The sequence below is a fragment of the Hydra vulgaris genome, chromosome 03 (genome assembly GCF_038396675.1).
Source record: "Hydra vulgaris chromosome 03, alternate assembly HydraT2T_AEP".
Taxonomy (NCBI): domain Eukaryota; kingdom Metazoa; phylum Cnidaria; class Hydrozoa; order Anthoathecata; family Hydridae; genus Hydra; species Hydra vulgaris.
Genome location: NC_088922.1, coordinates 13,372,501 through 13,388,859, shown reverse-complemented (window position 1 = coordinate 13,388,859; position 16,359 = coordinate 13,372,501). Strand labels below are relative to the sequence as shown.

General features: G+C 27.6%; 1 protein-coding gene and 1 long non-coding RNA gene across 2 annotated transcripts; one reads left to right on the top strand and one right to left on the bottom strand.

Moving 5' to 3' along the window:
• Positions 1 to 4,877: 4,877 nt before the first annotated feature.
• LOC136078483 (protein GVQW3-like) lies at positions 4,878 to 5,363 on the top strand. The gene has a single exon (XM_065794257.1). The coding sequence runs from the start codon at positions 4,878 to 4,880 to the stop codon at positions 5,361 to 5,363; it is 486 nt and encodes a 161-aa protein (XP_065650329.1).
• A 6,961-nt stretch (positions 5,364 to 12,324) lies between these two features.
• LOC136077960 (uncharacterized) lies at positions 12,325 to 14,772 on the bottom strand. The gene is made up of 4 exons (XR_010637405.1): positions 14,650 to 14,772; positions 13,921 to 14,214; positions 13,030 to 13,104; positions 12,325 to 12,538 (listed from the first exon to the last, which is right to left on the bottom strand). It is a non-coding gene; the product is annotated as an uncharacterized LOC136077960 (long non-coding RNA).
• Between the last annotated feature and the right edge of the window lie 1,587 nt (positions 14,773 to 16,359).

The following is a 16,359-nucleotide window of genomic DNA, read 5'->3' as shown; positions in this document are numbered from 1 at the left end:
TTCTTTTTAAAATTTGATTCCTTACAAATGCTGTTGTAATTCACAACACATGAAAGGAACCTTTTTGCATACCCAAAGTATGAATGCGGTCTCATTTTTTTTATCTCTGTTGATGTTGAAATAATAATGCATTGGTTCTGCCGGGTCAAATCGGTGTTCATAACTTTCAGATATCATTAGATGTCTTTGAAGCAATCAATTTTTTGGAAAAGTAACTCTTCAGAATTATAACAAAATATGCTTTCATCACAGACTAAAACATTTACAGGGTATCAAAAGTTCTTAAGATTTAAAAAGCAGTCATTTCTATCCTTTGAAGGAGATCTAGAATGCTGAGAAGCTTGTGACAGATATTCCTTTCAAATTACTTAACATGATATGGTCAAGTGTGAAAAGCTGAAGGCCACCTGAAAACATTGGGCCGAAATTCTGTCTAAACTTCATACGAGTGGTTAACCACACCAAAAAAAAGATGAAGTTTAATGGATGGTATAAGCTTCAAGATGATTTTGTTTTTAGATCTAATTAATATTGGCTAAGAGATCAAATTGCCAAAAGACTTTTAAAACGCTGAAACTGAAATCAAGACAAAATCTTAATTTCATTTTCAGATATCACTTTGTTTGGACAAGATCTGTCTGACATTTTTAAAGTTTCTTTGGTAGTTCTTTAAAAAATTAGCCGCAAACAAACTTTGGCAATCTTCTGAGTTAAAAGTTTTTTGACCTCAAGACCCAATGAAAATCCAGATTTATGATGTTAAGAGACACTTTCAGAAATATACATAATTAGTTTAGTGACTGCTACTCTCGTATAAAGATTGGATGCTGCTTCGAGGAAAATACTTAGACAACTGTGTGCCAATGGCTTCAAACAAAAACACAAGTCTCCACAATCTTAGCGTCACTAACCCTGTTGATGCCAATAGCTTTAAGCCAAAAGTTTAGCAGTCCTTTGTTAAGCTGTACAAGATCTTCAGTTTTGATTTTGGGTTCAGAAAAAAGTTTTCTGACGATTAAGTTTCTTATAAATATAAAAATTTTTAAAAAAAGTCTTTAAACATTTTTAAGACCTTTTTGACAGTGCTTATAGGAGATGCAGGTTTATTAGAGCTGATTTAGGTAGTTATTTATACTTTAGAAAGTGGATCTGCTATGCCGAGCCAGTGGAGGTACTCCCTAAATGTGAATGGATTGCATTGCGTTGAAAATCTTTTCTAAGAAGTCTAAAATCATTGCATTGAGGAGTACAGTCTTCCTCAGCTTTAGAATAATCCACTAGACAATTCTTATTCCACTTTAAATGATGGCAAATTGGCAAATGATGGCAAATGGTGAGAAAATTGGTATTGATAAAAAAACAAACAAATTTGGCAGATTAACATCTTTCCCTTCATCTTTTCTCCAAAGAGTTGTTTGATATGCCTATGAGTACTCTGGTATCAGTCACACATGCCTTTTGGCACTTTGGTATCACAAAAATCAAGATTTGTATGATAATATTTGAGGGTATTTTTAACAAGGAATTGTTCCAACTCATCACAGAACTGTGCGCCCAAAAAGTATCAAGTATGAAGCATAAAGTAGGAAGAGAACAGTGTTTCTACTTGGGTATACTTATAATTTTTGAAGATATGGGTTAAATCTAATTATTTTGTTATATTTGAAAGAAAATAATCTACATAAAAAAATTTCTATTGTCGTTCGTTACAATTAAATACAAAATTGCTATTTTTATCTTTATGGTAAAGAGACGCGTATCTACTGTTGCGCGACTCGCATACCCATGCAAACTTAATTCAATAAAGTGTTGTTTTATAGTTCTATATTATTGTTTGCTTTTATTTTTTGTTATTAAATATATATATACATATACATATATATATATATATATATATATATATATATATATATATATATATATATATATATATATATATATATATATATATATATATATACACACATATGTATATATCTATATATATATATATATATATATATATATATATATATATATATATATATATATATATATATATACACATATATATTACCATAACTAATATAGTATTGTTTTATAGCTCTATGTTATTGTTTGCTTTTATTTTTTGTTATACAAAATATACATATTTATATATATATATATATATATATATATATATATATATATATATATATATATATATATATATATATATATATATATATATATATATATATATATATGTATATTTATATATATATATATTTTTATATATTTATATAGGTTACTGCAACTATATTTTAAATCATGTAACTAAACTAGTGAAAAAATTATATAAAAATGTTCAAAAAATATTTGATAAATATAACTAAAGAGTAACCTTCCAAAATAATAGCAAATAAAAACGATATAACACCATTGATTTACTTGTTATGATGTTGTCCTTTAAATCTCAGATAATGTTTCCATAAAATGGGCTTTTTTACATGTGCATTGCTTGCTGACTTTAGTAAAAAAAAGGAGTAAATCAACTAATCTTTAGAGTTCAAAAAATTTGATGATTTGTATTATTTTGTCATAACTAAAACAAAAATAAAACGATATTTGAACCACAATTTCTTTTTTAAATTTTTTTTATTTCACAAGCTTTGTGTGAATGGATTATTATTGTTTTTTTCATTATTAAGTTCTATTATTTAGGAATTATGAATAACTGCTTATTATTAAAATGAATTAAATTATATAAATACAAACGTACTATCTTGTTACGCGTTAAAAAAACTAATAAAAACGTTATACAAACTTGATTAGTTAACTATTGAACTCTTAAAAAACTAACTTTGGCCTATGTTTTTTGAAGCTTATTAACATTTTAAAACGTCATTCATCTAAAATAACCTTGCACAAGAGAAACGTCATCCAAAAATTATCATGCACATTTTAAAGACAAGGATTGTTAAACACAAACACTTTTTTCTCATGCTAACTGGTTTTTAAATATATATAAGCATAACATAAAAGCTAATTTTTTATGAATTAATTTTTATGTGAATATCAAATTGTACTTTGAAAATTATAACAAAACTTTATGAGGTGATTTTGTGTTATTTTCCTCGTCGAAGTAGATTTTATTGTTTTTACTGAACATGAAGAGAACCTCTTGACTTTTAATCCAAATTCAAAATTTAAGCTACAATTATATAGATAAAATCAGCAAAATATATAAATTTAAGAAACTTGAATCGAAAAAGTGTATTTATAGCTTTTATTTTATAATTTCTATAATTAATTTAAAAAATCAATAAAAATCAATATAGTTAGTAACAATTATCTAGAAGTAAACTTATGGTAGATCGGCGCACATTGGCCCACTTTTTATTAGATTATATTTACCGGTTTATAAACAAGGTAAATTTAAAGATAAGCTTTTTATAGAACGTATCAATAAATAGAAACATTCAAAGAATAATGCAACACCACCAAAAATAAATTAACAATTTAAAAATGTGTATCGCGATAACTGTTTTTCAAATTTAAATAACCAAATTATTAAAAATATCAAACATGAACACAAAAATTTAATAATTTACAAAGGAAAGAAGGGAGAAGTCAGAAATTAAAACACGTTTTTAGAATAATTTTAATACCTTTTTACTGCATCAAACAGGTTTTAACAAACTAAAATGTTTACTGATGATGTTGAAATAAAAAGACATAATGTAATAAAGTTCTTAGGTGTTTTTCTTGATAAAAACATCACATGGAAAACGCATATCGAATATATTATATACAAATATATATAATATATACAATAATTATATATACAATATGTACAAAATTTTATATACAATATATATTTTTTGTATATATACAAAAGTTGTGAATATATACAAAAATTCCTAAAAATATTGGAATTTTATTTAAAACCAGAACGTATTTATGTAAAAAATGTCTAACTCAACTTTACAATTCTTTAATTCATAGTTATTTAAATTATGCCAATGTTGCACGGGGAAGTTAAAATGTCTTTTTCGCCGTCAGAAATGTGCGATCCATTTAATAAATTTTGCACATAGATACACTCATTCCAAACCACTTTTTGTTGAAATGAAATTTCTCAATATTTATGAGTTTAATATTTTTAATATTTTTTGCTTTATGTAAATGTGGAAAAATGACATATCTCTACCCATTTTTAAAGATCTCTTTTCTTTGAAACCAAAAATAAATATACACTCAGAAACATTAATTTTTTATATGAGCCCTTATGTCGAACCAAGTTTAATCAGTTTTGTATTGCATATCGTGCACCGTATCTTTGGAATAAAATTGTTTTGTCCAATTTCGACATGCATTTTACTTTTCCCATTTTTAAATAAAAATTAAACAATTTAATTATCTTAATGGATGATGTAGCCAGATTTTTTTAATTGTAATTTTATGTTTTCTTTAGAACTTTTATTGTTAATTACATTTTTTTTGTTGATTATATTTTGATGTAGTTTATATGCACACGTTTGTAAAAGGTCCTTATGATAAGATTAGTACGATCTTCTTTCAGAAACCTTGTTTGTGTTTGAGAAAGTAATTTATTTACTACGACAACAAATGTAAACTTAAGAAATTAAAAAAAACAACAAAAAAAAACAATTAAAGCATCATTTATGACACTGATTTTATTCCTAAAGATTTACAGCACATTATAATAAACTAACACATGGGCTGAAATGTCCCGGGCCTAACACATACATAGCGCAAGTTTTATTGCAGTCACCTTTTTTTCAGTTAATACTAACCTTCAAAAGACAGCTGTTAAAATTTCATTATATTCTATTCATTAGTTTGTGAGTTATTTTTCTAATAGTAACTTTACTTTTTTTATTTTCAGAACAATGGATCAAAAACAATTTCGTGTTTTAATTTTACACTGCTTCTTGATGGGAAAAAATACAGTTCAAGCGAAGCAATGGCTTGAAAAGTGTTATGGTGACTCCGCTCCATCAAAAACAACAATAAAACGTTGGTTTGCTGACTTCAAACGTGGTCGTAGAGACACCGATGATGCAGAACGCAGTGGACGTCCAAATGAGGCGGTAACACCAGAAAACATCAAAAAAATCTACAAAATTGTTTTGAATGATCGAAAAGTGAAGTTGCGTGAGTTAGCTGACATCGTAAATATATCAAAAGAACGTGTTGGCTTTATATTCCATGAGCATTTGACAATGAGAAAGCTCTGTTCAAAGTGGGTGCCGCGTTTGCTCACTGTTGACCAAAACAAAGAACGTGTTGATGATTCTGAGCAGTGTTTGGCCATGTTCAAACGTAACAAACCGGAATTTTTGCATCGATATGTGACAATATGTGATGAAACATAAATCCATCACTTCACTCCGGAATCAAAACGATCGTCATCTGATTGGACAGCAACTAGTGAACCTCATCTAAAGCGCCCAAAAGCACAACAATTGGCTGGAAAGGTTATGGCTTTGGTACTTTGGGATGTGCGTGGTGTAATATTTATTGATAATCTTGAAAAAGGAAATACCATCAACAGTGAATGTTATATAGCGTTATTGGAGCGTTTGAAGGCCAAAAATGCAAAAAAACGCAAATGGCAAAGAAAAAAAATTTTGTTACATCAAGACAACGCACCGTGTCACAAGTCAATCAAAACAATGACAAAACTACATGAATTGAACTTCGCCAGATTTGGCTCCCAGCAACTACTGGCTGTTCGCAGACCTGAATAAAATGCTCGGCGGTAAGAAGTTTCGCATGAATGAAGAGGTTATCGCTTAAATGAAGAGGAACCTGAGGCCTATTTTGAAGCAAAATATAGGCAGATATAGGGTGAAGTCGGACAAGTTTGTAAATAAGATGGTATTAACAAAAATTATTAATTAAAAATTATTTAAATTGTAAACCACATTAACTTAATTAAATTATTCATAAGGTTTCCACAATATAATTACACAAAAGTAAAATGGGAGAAATGGTAGTTCAATCAATTTTCTTTGTTACACTACTCCTTAGAAAAAGTCGTTGATTGAAGACACTTTTCTCAAATACGGTGATTACCACACGTAGGGAGACAAAGCAGTGTCTGCTAATAGAGGGGAAGAAATCTAATTGTTTACAACAGATAGGATTTATTGAGGACTTTCCTAATAGGAATTTTTGGAATTTTCGACTTCACCCTACTCTCCCCTACATTAAAAGATTAATTTATCATATGCAACCAGTAAGATTCAGAAGTAAAATTTAGTTGAATAAATTAACGAATTTTTAAGATTTTATTTTGAAAAATTGTTCAAAATAAAATTTTGCTTAAAACTTTTTGATAAGTTAAATGATTTAACCATATTTATATTAGCTTTTTAAAAACAACTACATAACTTAAGATCTCGGATTGCTAAAACTTTTTATTTAATTTCATTATAAGTTTAGAAGAATTTAATTGATTTGTTCTTACCCAATAGAGTAAAACCGGGTCAAACCGCACATCATATCATTCCGCACACTGATCGAAATTATCAAATAAAACTAAACAGATATGGCTATGAAAAAAATACAAATAGATTCAAATACAAAACTATCTTCTCTGTTCGAACTGATAAAACTATATGCCAATTCAACTCCATTTTTTGCTTTTTTTATACAACTTTAACGGGGAGTCAAAATTTTTTATATATTTTTTATAGTTGCGAACAAAATAGCACTTGAACCTTAACTGATATAAAAATAGTTTTAGCACTATCTTGTTGGAAATTTAATTTTAATTCTGATAGTATAATTTTTATGCAGCTAGAACAAAAAGTTAAATAAAAAATCAAAAAAGTAAAAAAACTCCTTTTTCTGATAAAACCGCACACTCGATTAATTACTTAGTTTAGTTTTTTGCAAGTAACTAATACAACTCACATAGCTTGGAAGCGGAATTGCTGTGCAAAAAACACAATATAATCTGGATTTATTTACCAAAGCATTCTTCACATATATTACAACCATTGGATAGAGATTGTTATGTCAAACCAGCATGGTAAGAAATTCTTACAAAGTATTACAAAGACTCAAAATGTAAGAATTTAGATTAAAAAAATTTTCCTCCGTAGCTCAAACTGCTGTTCGAGAGTGGTAAATGCTTTATATCGTTGGTTTCCAGTACACTGGCTTTTTCCACTTAATAAAAACAACATAAATCATAAGGTGTTAGCAATCACACAAACTTTTAATCTACCTTCATTAACTTTAGCAACCTTTGCAGCACCTGCACCATCTTGCTCAGATACATTTTCATCATCTTCAACAGCCGCCGCAGCACCTATTCCAGCTACACACCAATTACTATCTTTCTCAACTATACCAGCTTCAAAATTTGATAGGTATTAAGCATGTGTTGAGCGTTGCAAAAACAGTATCAATATAGAGTTGAAACAGATTTTCAAGCAAGAAAATCTGTTTCAACTCAAGAAATCGCATGTTTAAAAATCAAAGCAGTGCAACATATCAAAACTTGGCGGAAAATGTATTACAAAGGAAGCCGTGGAAGTTACTAAACTTAACGCAAAGCGTAGACTTTCTACTCCAAGCACTCAACTGCCTGAGCATAACAATGCTGAGCAACCTCAGCAAAACAATAATGAAGAACAAGTACCAGCAGCCAAACGATTAAAAGTTGCAAAATGTAAAAAGTGTAGAGTACAGTTACACACAGAAATGTTGCATTGCGAAAATTCCATCTGTCGGGAACGGTTGTGCAAAGAAACATGTTTACCAAAGAATTATGTAGTTGGAACTAAACTTTTTTTGTTTCAAAAAATGTAAAAACTTTAATATAGTTTCTTAAATATAAGTTGTGTTAAAAAAAAATAATAAAAAATTAAAATTTAAAAATTTCAATGTTTTCTCAAGTGTGCGGTTTTATCAAAACGTCGTCTTAAACCGCATAATTTTTTTTTCTTTACATTTAACATTTACAATTTTTTTTTTTTTTTTAAACGTATATTTATATTATCTTATGTTAATTTTTATTATCTATCTAATAAAAAAAAAAAAAAAAATAAAAAATAAAAAAGTTATTTTATTTTTATTGATAGGTGTGCGGTTTGACCCGGTTTTACTCTACTTCTTATTGAGATTTTTTTCAAATTCTCAAGAAATTTAGCTGAGTTTAGGTTATTATACATAAAACTGTATTTATACATGAAACAATGTATATATATATATATATATATATATATATATATATATATATATATATTTATATACATATTTGGTACAATATATTTGTATTTAATAAATTTGATGTAAAAAAAACATTAACATATCTCTGTTGGATACAATTTTGGGCTACTGAGCAACATTATACACCAACATAGACATTATTTCACCGTACATACATATGCACAACATCAAAACACCCTTATGCATAAATAGTCTAAAACTTCTTGTAGAAAAACTTTTTTTGAACTGTCTTAATTAAATGTCTTTGTTTGATCTCATCCTTTCAAATTTTCGATATAAGATATTACTTGCTTGTGTGCTTCTCTATTTATTAATTTTTTTTTTATGTGTAACTAAGCAACAGAATAATGGTTACATACGTAACTGTTGTTTCCGCGGAAAAATATGTTTGTTTCTGGAACCTGTCTGAGCTACCTTTTAGAACCAGAAGATCATGTAAATTTAATGTATAGATGTTAAGTCCATCATAGGTAATTTGAAATATAGGTGGTTTTACTGGACATGGTTCAGGTTTCAATTTTTTACGTTGGTTTTTAGTAATTTGACTAAAACACATAGATATGGGTAAATACATTATAACTGTTTCGACTGGAGAATAATTTTGTTTCTGATGAAAAATGATATATATTTTAAAAAAATTTATTTTGAATTTTTGTTATACTTGTTATTTTGAATTTTTGTTATACTTAATCTGCGGCGCTTGAATTAGACTAAGCAATAAAAAACCCACAGAGAAATATGAAACATTTCTATTGAAAAAACTTTTTATATAAAAGAGGATAAGTAATAACACAAGTGAAACTAAAAGCGAATTTTTAAATGTGAAAATTAGAATTAATGGTAAAAGACTTTTCCCATCTAAATATATAAAATACATCGGGATATTTCTTGACAAAAACCTATCATGGTACTATCAATTAATTCAATTAAATAAAAAACTCTCACGTGCCAATAGTATGCTGTCATTAATACGACACTATGTTTTCCAACATGTTTTGATATTTACTATTCTTTGTTCTTCTCACATCTAAGTTATTGTTGCACTGTTTGGGGTCAAAAAGGTAGTTTTCTATTACATCGTATAAACAGTTTACAACGCACTTCCTTAAGAATTATGACATTTTGCTCCCTTACGATCTAATATCGAAAATAGGTTTTCTGAACTAAAAATTCTAAAATTTCAAGATCTTGTAAAGCTTTATAATTGTCACTTTGTGATTGATTTTCTTTAAAATAAGCTACCAAATTCGTTCAATAATATTTTTATTAAAACAAGTGACACACACAAATATTACACTCAAAATACTGAAAATTTTAACTTGCACACTCCAGCACAATCAAATATGGCAGGCTCTTTATAAAAAATCAATGTATTTTTCACTGGAACCAAATAATATCATTTATAAAAAAAGATTTTAACTAAATACCCTTTTATTACTAACATTCTTCTTCTCAATCGAAACCAAATTAAGAAATTTATATTTGAGTATATATTTAATGAAATTTAATTTTATCTTTTATTATTATTGCTTATTCTATATTACTGTATTTATAAAACTATTATTACTTTTATTTTATATTGTCTTATTTTACTCTGCTAATATTACTGTTATCATTCATTTATCTTTGTTTTTTAAATCTTATGAATATTATTTATAATGATAGTAATAGTGATTCAATTGTAGTAATAGTTTTTATGGTTATTGTCCTAATTTTTGCAATTGTTATGTTTATTTTAATAATTTCTGTCGTAGTTATAAACTTTACTATTATTATTTTTACCATTAGTTATAATTTTTAGTAAAGTTATCATGATATAGTTACTATTTTTTTTTTATTCACATTATTATTAATATTATTATTTTTATTATATTATTATTGCAATTATTAATATCATCTTTATTTATTAGTGCTTTATTTTCCTTTCTTTCTTTTTTTTTTTTTCTTTTTTTTTTTTTTCTCTTTAATTTTTTTTTTTTTCTTATTTATAATTTTTTCTGTGTTTTATTTGTTTTTTTGTTGTCTTTTTTTTTTTTTTTTTTCAGGTGTCACTCCATTGACTAGTTTTTAACTATATGAGTGACACCTAACCTTATTTATGTGAGTTTATAAATATTATTGTAAACTTTCATATTTTATGGGTAAATAAATGGATTATTATTATTATTATTTGATTATTATTAAAACCCAATGCTTTTATATGTTTTCAAAACACAAATTTTTCAATCAATTTTTATTTATATTACTGTTTTATTTTATTAACTTTCGGCTGTATGCGAGTGTAAAAAAATAAAAAAGTTCAGGAAGATCCACAGACATTTCGTTTGCAAAATCAACGCTAATAATACTAATTTAGTTTCTTTATATAAAAGTGCTGCAATTTAGAGAAATAACTATGTAACTGTTTAGAGACAAAGTTCTTCAAGTTTTATTCATCACAAAGTTCATTATTTGTACACGAAAATTAATAAATTAATCAAAAGTATTGTAAAAAGTTGATTTCCTTCTGGACAAAAGAAGTGCAACTCGACAAAATGTTGACCAAGCTGTATTTCGCTATCAATATTTCGTGGCGAATCCTTTGTTTTCGATCACAGCCTTGCATCTTCGAGGCATAGATTCGATCAGGTGGTCAATGAAACTTTGTGGAATCGCTGCCCAGGCCTTTTGGATTTGTTCAAACAGTTGAGCCTTATTACGAACACCTTCACGATTAATTCTGCAGTTGACGATCTCCCACAGGTTCTCGATAGGGTTGAGATCCGGAGATTGAGGCGGCTAATCCATCACCGATAGGTGGTTGTCTTGAAACCACTGCTTGACTACTTTTGCAGTGTGTTTCGGATCGTCTTGCTGAAAAACCCATTTTATTGGCATATTCCATTCAGCATGAGGTAACATAACATCTTTCAGGATATTTTTATACATGAAACGCTCCATTATTCCATCGTTTCGATGTATTGGATCTAGACCGTTGGCAGAAAAACACCCCCAGACCATTACATTGCCTCCATCATGCTTCACGGTCTTATGGCAGTAACGTAAATCAAGGCGTTTTCCGGCCGGTCGACGTACACGGCAAATGTCATTGCTCCCAATGATGTTGAACTTCGATTCATCACTGAACAGGACAGTTTGCCATTTCTGCACATTCCAGTCAATATGAGATGTAGCAAACAGGAGTCTTTTCTTCTGGTTTTTTAGTGAAATCAGCGGTTTCTTTGCAGGGCGTCGAAATAACAATCCGGCTTCAACAGCACGTCGTCTGATTGTTCAGTCTGATACAGGCAGCGCTAATTGCTTTTACATCTCAACTGAGGATATCCAGGGATCCTTCTTGACGGATCTGACGATCATAGAATCCTCTCTAGAAGTGGTGGAACGCGGTCTTCCACCTTTGTTATCTGCTGCCAACTTCCCCGTAGAACGATATTTGGAACATAGTCTTGATACGGTCCATTTTTTCACGCGATATTAATCACAAATACTTTTTTGTGAAATTCCACTTACGTAATCGCCAATAATTTTCTTTCTTAGTTCCAATCCAAGACTGTCGGGAGCCATTTTTGCACTTGAAGTCATAAAAATAATATAAATAATCACGCTTCTCAAGGCTTACCGTGTTACATTTACCTTGTAATGATACAATAATGCTCTGTGGAACACAACGTCTTGGTTGGATGTGGACTGTATTGATGTAATGAAACACTTGTTGTATTTCACTTCTTGTATTGATGTTTTTCGATAAAACACTTTGATAAAACTCACTTCGATAAACTGTCTCGGTAATACTGGCTGATTGACTTCCATATACTGACTGAATTACATGTCGATTTACATGTTATATATATATATATATATATATATATATATATATATATATATATATATATATATATATATATATATATATATATATATATATATATATATATAGATATAGATATTGATATAGATATTGATATAGATATATATATATATAAATATATAGATATATATATATATAAATATATATATATATATATATATATATATATATATATATTTATATATATATATATATAGATATATAGATATATATAGACACACACACACATAAAATATAAAATCTATATTTAAGTAATGAAATAGTTAATAACAAACATATGTTAAATATAAGCACAATATACAAATAAAATGTTCATAAATAAAAAAATAAAATATTTTTTTTTGATATATTACCTGCATAAACATGGCGACAAAATAAATTTTTTTTAAATAATTATTACATTCGTTGATATTTTGCTTTCATTTTTTAATACCACATCTAAACAAAAAATTATTGAAAACTATTAAAATAGTATCAGTATTTTAATGCAAAAACTAGAAGTAATATGCTTCAAAATTCTCATATACAAAAAATATATGAATTCCAATCACCATTAAAATGCTGCAAATGCATATAAAATACAATACCATATCCCTCTTTAACAGCTGTTAAAGAGGGATATGGTAACAAATGACGAATTACAAAACAAATGCTTCACTAGACATAACTGAAAAAAAAAATTAAACTAAAGTTTCATTCAGTAAATAATGACACGTGTTAGTAAATAAGAATGAAACAATGAAAAATCAAAACATACAAAAGAAACATACGATACAGAGACAACAAGTTATATAATATATTATAATTTTAAAAAAAGTAAAAAAATGGTAAGCACGGAAAGTACGGTCTTAGTAACAAAAGAAGTGCTCCAATAGCTACCAAAGAAATTTTAAAATTAACACACCACTCAGCTAAAGATGTGATAATACCTTTTTCATCAGGATTGCTATCCAGATCACTTTCATTTTCACTCTTCTTCTGTTTGTTGCATAGGAAGCAGCCTTCTAAACAATTATCAGTTAAATTATTCACACATTCTACCGCATTCTATCAGATTTAACTTCAACACAAACAGAACAGTGAACAATTGGAATAATTAAACAGGAGAGATATTCAACTCTGATAATGTGAATGTCTTCAAAAACAAGTTTGATCGTTTTCAAAACATACAAAAGAAAATAAAAAAAATAATGAAAAAATGAAAAATAAAAAATAAGCACTTTTCCAAAAGCCGTCAAAGTTTAACATCTAGAAATGTTAGATTCACCACATTGTATGTGTACAGCAAAAAAAAAATTGTTATTATTTTTATTGTTATTATTATAACATTCTAGCATTTTACATCTTTACAAATTTTACATCTTATTATAAATATATAAATACAGTAAATTATTTAAAGTTTTTAAGAACATTAAGAAATTTACTATCAATATTGATTAGTCCAAATATTGATTCATCAATTCAATTCAATTTTAATTAAGAAATATATATCTTTTGAATAAAATAAAAACGTAAGAGCATAAAATGAAGTCTTAATGCATGATATGGTAGCCTAATAGAAGCCTTTTTGCACAATTTTGTAGATTCTCCTGCAATCAGTGCTGCTCTGAGGAGAATTTGGTGAAGCAGCACAAACTTCGTTCAGGCCATGATAATAAATAGGGTACGCAAGTTCTTGATATAAAATTAAAAGATTCTACTATCTTTAATGTAATATAGACAAGTTTATTTACAATTATGTAGCTACATAATTAGTAAACTAGTTTAAAGTTAAATAAACTAGTTTAAAGTTAAATAAACACAAAAATGAAAATAAAAACCTGTATCTCTCTAGCCAACTGGATTCTAACAAAGGGGATTTTTTTTCACCACCACTTCTTCGCGTGATTCAATCTTTTTTGATTCTTTTAATACCACTTCTTCTCGTGGTTCAACCTTTCTGAGTTCTTTAACGACTACTTTTTCTCGTGGTTCAGTCTTTATTGATTCTTTTAATACCACTTTTTCTCGTGATTCAACCTTTCCGAGTTCTATAACGACTACTTCTTCTCGTGGTTTAATCTGTTTGTTTTAGAATAATTTCTTTACAACTTCTTTGCATAACCCACAGCTAACTAAAAATGGGATTTTATTAAGGATGGCCGAAATTTTTTTTTAGCACTAAAACCTGTAACACACTGAACGTATTCAAAAAAGCAAAAATTCCGTCGTATTCCGACGTTGGCTTGACTTTAGTTCTACGTTATCACTTGAGTGATAAAATAAACCAACGCTTCTGACGTTGTGCCAACGTTGGCCCAATGTATGTGTGCTAGCTGGGATATATATATATATATATATATATATATATATATATATATATATATATATATATATATATATATATATATATATATATATATATATATATATATATGAGATAAATGTATAAAATAACATATAAATAGAAAGTTTTAACAAAAATGACAAAAAACAGCAGAATGAAATTTAAATGATAATATAAAATTATTATATTCTAATAGAAAAGCACAAATACACAACTACAATACCAATGTGATAAATGCTGTTAAATAAAACTTTACTATAAATACATCAAGTTGCTAAAATTGGTACTTATTGGATAAATAAACTCAAGCCGATAAGATATAGACAGATAAATTAATTATAAAAACAACTTAACCATACAAAGTTTAACGCTGTAATAGATACCTATATCGAATGTTGCTAACCAATCAAAAAAATAGGTTTTAAATAAAATATAGCGATAACAACGAAAACAGTAAACGAAACCACTACAACGTCAAACGTCAAAAATACCTCAGGCGGGAAATACAATTTTTACTTGTATAAAAAATGGCAACCTGAAAAACTAATATCCCGTCATTTATACCTTTTATCATTTTATATTTATTTATTTTAAATAGTGATATCTCTATGCATATTTAATTTGTGTTAAAGTAAGTTAAACATTTGTATTTTATTAAGATTTGTCCTGTTGTTTTATTTTTTTTAAGGTTTACTTTAACGATTTTAAAAATTACTGTTGACTATGATTTGTGTATAATTCTTTCTTCTTAAAATAAATCTGTGTTTATTCTGAACATCTGTTCGTTTTTCTTTGGTTTTTATTACTTATCCTCCTTTATATAAAAAGTTTTTTCAATAGAAATGTTTCATCTTTCTCTATGGGTTTTCATTGCTCAGTCTAGTTCAAGCACCGCCGGCAGATTACCTGCATCAAATATAATAAAAGTATTAATCTATCTCTGTTGGATGGAATTTTTGGCTGGTGAGAAACGACGATCTTATTATACGCCGACATGGACATTTTTTTACGGTACATACATGTGCACAGCATCAAAATACTTTAATGCATAAATAGTTTGAAACATTTTTTGGTAAAACTATTTTGAACTGTCTTAAATAAATGTCTTTGTTTGATCTCATTCTTTATACTTTTTCTATATATGATACTACTAAGTGTGTTTGTTCTATTTTTTTATTTTTTCTATGTACCTAAGCAACAGTAATACGGCTAGATACATATCGCCACAAAAAAATATGTTTGTTTCTGGAACATGGTTAAGGGATAAATTTTTTACGCTGGTTACTTATAAATAATAAATTTTTACGCTGGTTAATTATAGTTATTACGCTTGTTATATGACTATAATGACATTTATTCATTCTTACATTCATAATTGCTGTTTCATTTCTTGTACATTTCCACTTCTTTCTTACACTTCATTCTTACATTAATAATTGCTGCTTCCACATTCTTATATTCATAATAAGATGTTTAATCCATCATAGGCAATTTGAACTATGGCTGGGTTGGCTAGATATGGTTCAGGGATAGAACTTTTACGTTGGTTTCTAGTAATGACTAAAATATATAGATACAGTTACATATATAATTACTGTTTCTACTGGAGAATGTTTTTTCTTCTGAAACATATCTGAGCTAGCTTTTAGAACCAGAAAATAAAATTAATCTTTTATAAAAAGGTTAAAATCATCATAGGTAATTTGAAGTATGGCTAGGTTGGCTAGATTTGGTTCAATAATAGAATTTTTTATGCTGGTTTCTAGTAAAACTTGACTCTATTGTACGGGAACATTCAATACTTACTTCAGCAACTATTGGTAAGTGTGTGTATTTATGTATATGTGCGTATGCGTACGTGTGTATATGTATGTGAAAATGTTAGTTTTAAGGTTGTCAGTTTTTATACTTAAAAAAAAAATTTTTCGGTTAC

Excerpts from the sequence above, each read along its gene's own strand:
- LOC136078483 (XM_065794257.1), top strand. The coding sequence starts at position 4,878 with ATGGATCAAAAACAATTTCGTGTTTTAATTTTACACTGCTTCTTGATG.